The sequence below is a fragment of the Apis laboriosa genome, unplaced genomic scaffold (assembly GCF_014066325.1).
Source record: "Apis laboriosa isolate Shangri-la unplaced genomic scaffold, ASM1406632v1 scaffold4_cov146, whole genome shotgun sequence".
Classification (NCBI taxonomy): Eukaryota; Metazoa; Arthropoda; class Insecta; order Hymenoptera; family Apidae; genus Apis; species Apis laboriosa.
The window spans coordinates 3825413-3833173 of record NW_025223501.1 but is presented as its reverse complement, the minus strand read 5'-3'; the positions used below and the strand labels follow the sequence as shown (position 1 = coordinate 3833173).

The following is a 7761-nucleotide window of genomic DNA, read 5'->3' as shown; positions in this document are numbered from 1 at the left end:
AGGAATATTAAATATTTTCTTGCCAGTATTAGTTTTACGTATATAAAAAAATTACAAATATTTTTCAGAAAACACAAATATTAAATCGCATCAATCTCAAACGTGCATCGAAGAACGAAATATGACCAGTCCTTAGTGACTTTACCACTTTAGATTAACCAATTTCTTGAAATTTTAACTTCTTGAAATTTGAAAATTGTAAGTTTTCGGTGATTTTTCGTTATTTTCTTTTTTTTTTTTATATTATAGGAATATCTTTTCTTGCCGTTCTTGATTTTATTATATAAAAGATTACAAATATTTTTCAGAAAACAAACATTAAGTCGCACCATCAATCTGAAAATGTGACCATGTGATTTTACTTTAGATTAACCAATTTCTTGAAACTTTTACGCGTAAGTTTTCGGTGATTTTTCGTTATTTTTTTTTTTTTTTTTTTTCATATTAAAGGAATATTAAATATTTTCTTGCCAGTATTAGTTTTACGTATATAAAAAAATTACAAATATTTTTCAGAAAACACAAATATTAAATCGCATCAATCTCAAACGTGCATCGAAGAACGAAAAATGACCAGTCCTTGTCCAGTCCAGTGACTTTATCATTTTAGATTAACCAATTTCTTGAAATTTTAACTTCTTGAAATTTGAATGTAAGTTTTCGGTGATTTTTCATTACTTTTTTTTTCATATTATAGAAATATTAAATATTTTCTTGCCGGTATTGGTTTTACGTATATAAAAAAATTACAAATATTTTTCAGAAAACATTAAGTCGCACGATCAATCCGTTTAACTGCTTGGATAAAAAGAATTCTCGTTCACCACCACCCCTATAATCTCGTAACTTGCGGATTATCGAATCAACATTAAGGCATGCCTGAGTCAGATTAGATTCCACCTAGGTGGCCACCAACTTCGAAACGTTACGATCAAGTATTAAACGCGTTATCATCACATCTCCCCTCCCCCCTCTCTCTCCTCCTTTCCTAATTCCAGCATCCCGAATCTCATCAAAATTATCGGCACCCCCCGTAGTGTCTTTCCTTACGTTTAATTAAAGACTACAAGATTAATTAAGTGATTCAATTAACTGGATACAACGTGCACCTGTGTGAAGAAACAGTCATCCCCCCTCTCTCTCTCTCTCTCTCTCTCTCTCTCTCGTCTCTTCTGCTCCCCCTCCCCCTCCCCATCCTTCTCGCAGAGACAAAGACGATCGTCTCCTCGAATCGATCGATATCCAAATTTAAATTCCAACAATTGATGTAGAAGAGGGCCTGTATCTAAGACGCTTTATTACTTCTTTCTATTGTTTAAACGCTGGAAACGCTTGGGATATTTTCTTCAACGAGAAATCGATTGTTACGACACGTTATGATGATCTTAGCATTTAATACTGTTCGTTTACGTTATGCGCCGTTTTATTGGTAAGCGAACAGCAGAGGTGTCGTATCCAACGACACTAGTTTTAAAGTTTTATTGGTCACTGGTGTGGAAAGAAGTATGGCAAGAAGTGTGATCCTTCGTTGCATAGTAGTAGGAAGTAGTAAGAGGTATATAATTTTGAATATTCAAAATTATTGAAAATTATTTTCATTTTCATGATTAGGATAATCTAATCGAGATTTAAAGCTTGGAAATATTTTCTATAACTGTGCCTAGCTTATACGTACGTAATTATTATATCTTAACTATTCGAATTAGAAAATTACATTATTATATATTAATTGAACTGAAGTTGCAAATTAGCTTATCACTCGTGTTACCAGAGATTTTTTTATATCATATAATCTTTTATCATATAAAATTCCCATTGCCTATGCTAATGCATTTTTGGAATACTACGTACGTGAAAAACAATACATTCGAGTAATTACGTCGAGTGAACGTCTCAAGGATTTCTTATATAGATCATCCTTATCTCAAATAGCGATAGCAATGCAAATAAGCTGATACAAGTATTGCATATTTTTTTGCCATTTATTTGTATCAAAAGAAACAAAAAAAGAAAAGAAAAGAAAAACCTATCTATTCGAATGAGTTGAATTCAATCTATTGAGAAATTCCATCTAAAGAGATTTGACTGTTTTTTCTTTTTTTTTTTTTTTTTTTTTAGAAAAAAAAATATTCGAGCATTTCATAATAGAAATGAGAAAGTTAAATAACGCAAAAGAAAGAGAGAGAGAGAAAAAAAAGAGGAGAAGGTTGTTAAATATATCTCGGAAAGGGGGCGAGGATAAAATTGAATGCATTTACATTAAGCGACTTAACGTGATTCACGGGCACAGTTCTCGCCGAAAGAGCACCCGTTTCGTTCTCGAACTCGGAACGAGGCGAGTTACGTTTCGCCCCGTTTTGCATCCCGCCTTTATAAACACTCGCCTAACGACAATTGTTATCGCGTCGAGAATACCCCCCGGCCGTTTCGAAAGAATGCGATCGGGCCGGGAATGGGAGCGGCGTTTCGGGAAGAGGGCACGATAAAATCACGGTGAATCCTCTTAATTGCCGAACGGCCGCTTTCCAAAGCGAGAATCGTTTGTAATTTGCCACCACTAGTTGCTGCTCGTCGTTGGATGGGGTAGAAACTCGCGCTCGGAATCGTACAGAAATTTTCTTTTTTTAAGCAATTTCCTACATTGTACGATTAATAATAATTTATTGTGGAAGAAATTATACTTCTAATTAAAATAATTAAAGTTAGAAGAACTCTACGAGGCGCGATAATTTCTATAAATACAGACAATACAGAAGAATTTTTAAAGATATATAATATAATAAAATAATAATTTATTATGAAAGAAATTACACTTTTGCGTAAAATAGCGAAGGTTAGAAGAATTTTATGAGATATGATAATCTCTATAAATACGAACAATAGAAGAATTTTTAAAGGTATAATATAATATAATATAATAAAGTAATAATAATTTATCATGGAAGAAATTAAATTCTTGCGTAAAATAATGAAAAGAATTCTATGAGGCGCGATAAATACAGACAATAGAAAAAATTTTAAAGGTAATAATATAATAAAATAATAATAATAACTTATTATTGAAGAAATTACACTTCTGCGTAATATAACAAAGATTAGAAAAATTCTATGAGATGCGATAATCTCTGTACTGTAAATACTGATAATTTTTAAAGGTACATAATATAATAAAATAATAATAATTTATTATGGAAAAAATTACTACACTGCGTAAAATAATGAAAATTAGAAGAACTCTATGAGATGATAATCTCTGTACTGTAAATACTGACAATTTTTAAAGATACATAATATAATAAAATAATAATAATTTATTATGGAAGAAATTATACTTCTGCGTAAAATAATGAAAATTAGAAGAACTCTATGAGATGATAATCTTTGTATTGTAAATACTGATAATTTTTAAAGGTACATATATAATAAAATAATATAATAATATAAATAAAATAAAATAATAATAATTTATTATGGAAGAAATTACACTTCTGGTTAAAATAATTAAAGTTAGAAGAATTCTATGAGACGCGATAATTTCTATAAATATAGACAATAAAAGAATTTTTAAAGATATATAATATAATAAAATAATAATAATTTATTATGGAAGAAATTACACTTCTGGTTAAAATAATGAAGATTAGAAGAATTCTGAGATAATTTCTATAAATACAGACAATAGAAGAATTTTTAAAGATATATAATATAATAAAATAACAATAATTTATTATGGAAGAAATTACACTTCTGCGTAAAATAATGAAAATTAGAAGAACTCTATGATATTTCTCTCTATGATAATCTCTGTACTGTAAATACTGACAATTTTTAAAGGTACATAATATAATAAAATAATAATAATATATTATGGAAAAAATTACACTTCTGTGTAAAATAATGAAAATTAGAAGAACTCTATGAGATAATAATCTCTGTACTGTAAATACTGACAATTTTTAAAGGTACATAATATAATAAAATAATAATAATTTATTATAGAAAAAATTACTACACTGCGTAAAATAATGAAAATTAGAAGAACTCTATGAGATGATAATCTTTGTACTGTAAATACTGACAATTTTTAAAGATACATATATAATAAAATAATATAATAATATAAATAAAATAAAATAATAATTTATTATGGAAGAAATTACACTTCTGGTTAAAATAATGAAGATTAGAAGAACTCTTACTAATAGAAGAATTTTTAAAGATATACATTATATACATAAATATGTTCGAAAGGGGTGTAAGGATGGTAGAGGATTAAGAGAGGGGGGAATTTGGGTCGTTGAATAGGTTAATAGACACAAAGTCACCAGAAATAAGTTGCATAAGCTCGCTGAACCGATTCAGAGATTCCTTTATCCGACGCGGAATGGCCACGGACAACAGTCGGTACCTGTTGCGTCGCAACAGTGGCTTCATAATGTGCCGACTCGGATGCGGATGCATCCCCCGTATTCCAGGAATTAGAATTTTCAGTTCAGCCTCGAATAATTAACATTTCAGTGTCTCGATTATGGAAATATTTTCTAATCTTATTGTTCGATGTTTTCAAATGAAAAACTTGCGCGTGGAATATCGTTTATATACATGGAAAGGAGAAATATTACGCGATTAAAAATATAATCGGATAAAAGTAAGAGCTAGCAGTAAAATTTAATGTTAAACAGCTCGACTCGAAACGAGGATCGTCAACGATGCATTCTTTTGTATGATCAAAATCATCACAAATATAATTATTATCGTTCATACCATTCCTTAGAAAGAGAACAATGAATAGAAGAGAATAAAAATTTTACACGAACAATTATTTCAAAGAAAAGAAATGAATTATATTAATTTATAAATATATAAATTTTAATAAATAAAATTTCAACAACGTTCAATTTATTCATCGTGTTGAATCACTTACCGGATACTGTTCAGCCGATTTAAAGATCCCCATCGAGATATATGTGCAGAAACAATTCAATAGCATGCACGTTTCATTAACATTGGACAAGACTGGGCTCAAAGAAACATCGAAAGAACACGAAAAAAAAAAAAAAAAAGAAAGAAAGAAAAATTGGCACTATAAAAGAAGCAAGCTCTCTAAAATACGTTAACAAAAGAAATAATCACTCAGAGAAAATTCAAAGAATGATTCTTCACTTACCCCCGACACCGACTAATTGGTTCACCCTTTTATACGAATCCAAAAACAATTCATTTAATAAATATCTCTATATTTTATATATATATCATATTTCTAATTTTTTTATCTAATTTTATTTAAAATTATATCTATATAATTATCATATATATATATATATAATCAATAATCTTATGAATTTCGTGATTTTGTAAAAAAATTTTAAAAAGCTTTTTAAAATTCAATTTATCTTTTTTTTCTTCCTCTTCTTGAAAATCGACAGATACGCTGCCAATCCAAACTGGATGATCGCGACTCACCTTTATTCCGAGGGTAGGAGTCAGCATCCCATAGTCGGTAAGGGGTGGCAGCATAACGGGGGATATGTTTGCCATCATCATACTGTCTAGAATCTTCGCACGTACTTTCCCTTCGTGCACAGAACACAAATCAATTTATTGCTTACTAGACCTACCTGAAACACAAAAGATAAGAAGAAAGTTAGATGGGTGAGAGAGAGAGAGAAAAACGTGAGACAAAAGAAAAGCAATAGAAAAAATTAGAATTAGAAAAGCGAGAAATAATATTCCTCATCTCAACAAAATTATATTAATTATTCAAAGGCTCAAGCATTCTTAAATTCATATAATAAATAGATTTCTATCACACTTATGCATTCCTTATTAAAAAAACAAAAGAAAAAAATCATGGATTTTGTAAAATTTTATATCTTCCAAAAATATTTTTCAAAAAAATTATATTAATTATTCAAAGACTCAAGCGTTCCTAAATTTATATAATAAGTAGATTTCTATTACACTTATGCATTCCTTATTTAAAAAAAAAAAAAAAGAAAAAAAATCATGGATTTTGTAAAATTTTAAATCTTCCAAAAAAAATCTTTCAACAAAATTATGTTAATTATTCAAAAACTCAAGCGTTCCTAAATTCATATAATAAGTAGATTTCTATCACACTTATGCATTCTTTATTTAAAAAAAAGAAGAAATCATGGATTTTGTAAAATTTTATATTTTCCAAAAATATTTTTCAACAAAATTATATTAATTATTCAAAGACTCAAGCGTTGCTAAATTTATATAATAAGTAGATTTCTATCACACTTATGCATTCTTTATTTAAAAAAAAGAAGAAATCATGGATTTTGTAAAATTTTAAATCTTTCAAAAAAAATCTTTCAACAAAATTATATTAATTATTCAAAGACTCAAGCGTTCCTAAATTCATATAATAAGTAGATTTCTATCACACTTATACATTCCCTTATATATTAAAAAAAAAAAAAAAAAAAAAAAAAAAGAAAAGAAATCATGGATCTCGTAAAATTTTAAATCTTCCAAATTTCTTCTGTCCGTGGCACGTTCTCGCCCCCTCGAAAATTCGAAAGAACGATGTTTCATAAAGGTTTCGTTATAAATTTAAGTTAAAGCAGCAACAAGCCGATAACACCGTGAACGACTACCCTTATCAACAGCATCCCGTGATCGATTCATTCCCTTAAACATAATCAAAGAGCTCTGTACTAAGCGTTCCTCGAGCTGATCGGTTGGAACGATGAAAAGCTCATATAAGCGGGCACGGATTCTGATTTCTTGGAACACCAGCTTCGCTCCCGGCGGCGAGATGGTAATTCCGTACATCCGCACACGCACGCTCCCCGTGCAAATCACCGGCTTAGGAGCTTGATTGTTTGCTCGCCGGCTAATTAAAGTGTACTTAGAGAGACCGGTTTCGTTCGTTTCCCTGGATCATCGCCGTTCTAAATCTCTCCAACCCCCTTCCCCCTCCTCTTACGAAAACGTGCATTCTTTACCTTGTTATTAATTTAACTATTATCATTATTATTACTATTCCGAAACTTTAAAAAAATAACTAATTTCATTCACAAGTTATCGACAAACAATTAAAAGTAATTCAACTACCCTTTAACTAGCCAGCAAAAAAATTGATAAAATTACAGAAAATTGAAAATCGTTTGAATATTCCCTATCTCCTCCAGATAGAGAGAAATATCCAAACCAAAAAAATTTCATTTCATTTCCCTTTTTTTTTTTCTATTTCTCGAATATAATCGAAGATTAACGAATGTTCGCATTTCAACATGGCCGAGCTTCGATTCAATAATTCGAACTCTCTCGGTCGCGTGAAGAGAATCGTGAAGAAGAAAAAAATCCCTTTAGGGGATTGGAAAAGAAGGGCGTCCGACGGGTGGAAAGTTGGATTGGCCGGCCACGTGGCTGTCGTCGATCCGCGAGTCGGAACAACGGATAAAGAGGTTGGGGAGGGGAGCTTGGTATGCGCGCGAGATCGCACGAAGGGGAAACGTTGTAACGGCACGATCCGGGGCGGCTTAACCGGCAAAGCCGACGTAAGACCTGCCGCGAAATCTCTATTTCCCGGCGAACGCCGTGTTTCCACGCTGTTTTCGTCCCAGATCAAACCGTTACCCTTTATCCCTCCATCCTCCCCCCCTCACCTTGTCCACTCCCCTTCCTCGTACTCGAGTCGTTTAACGATGGACGAAAGAAAGTGGAAAACTAGATTGTTCGCCTCTCGTTTTGCCAGATTTTTCCTTCTTTCGAGGTTTCCATTCTCTC

At 31.1% G+C, this 7761-nt stretch overlaps 1 protein-coding gene across 5 annotated transcripts in view; it reads right to left on the bottom strand.

Moving 5' to 3' along the window:
- Window positions 1-7761, bottom strand: part of LOC122717197 (polypyrimidine tract-binding protein 2) — a 503296-nt gene that overhangs the window by 294394 nt on the left and 201141 nt on the right. For 4 of the 5 annotated variants that reach the window (XM_043941030.1, XM_043941029.1, XM_043941031.1 and 1 more), the window contains exon 2: window positions 5464-5618. The exons of the other annotated variant lie outside the window; for it this stretch is intronic. In XM_043941030.1, coding sequence (XP_043796965.1) covers window positions 5464-5544 — 81 coding nt within the window. In that variant the 5' untranslated portion in view covers window positions 5545-5618. The remainder of the gene's footprint in view (window positions 1-5463; window positions 5619-7761) is intronic. 5 annotated transcript variants of the gene reach the window in all.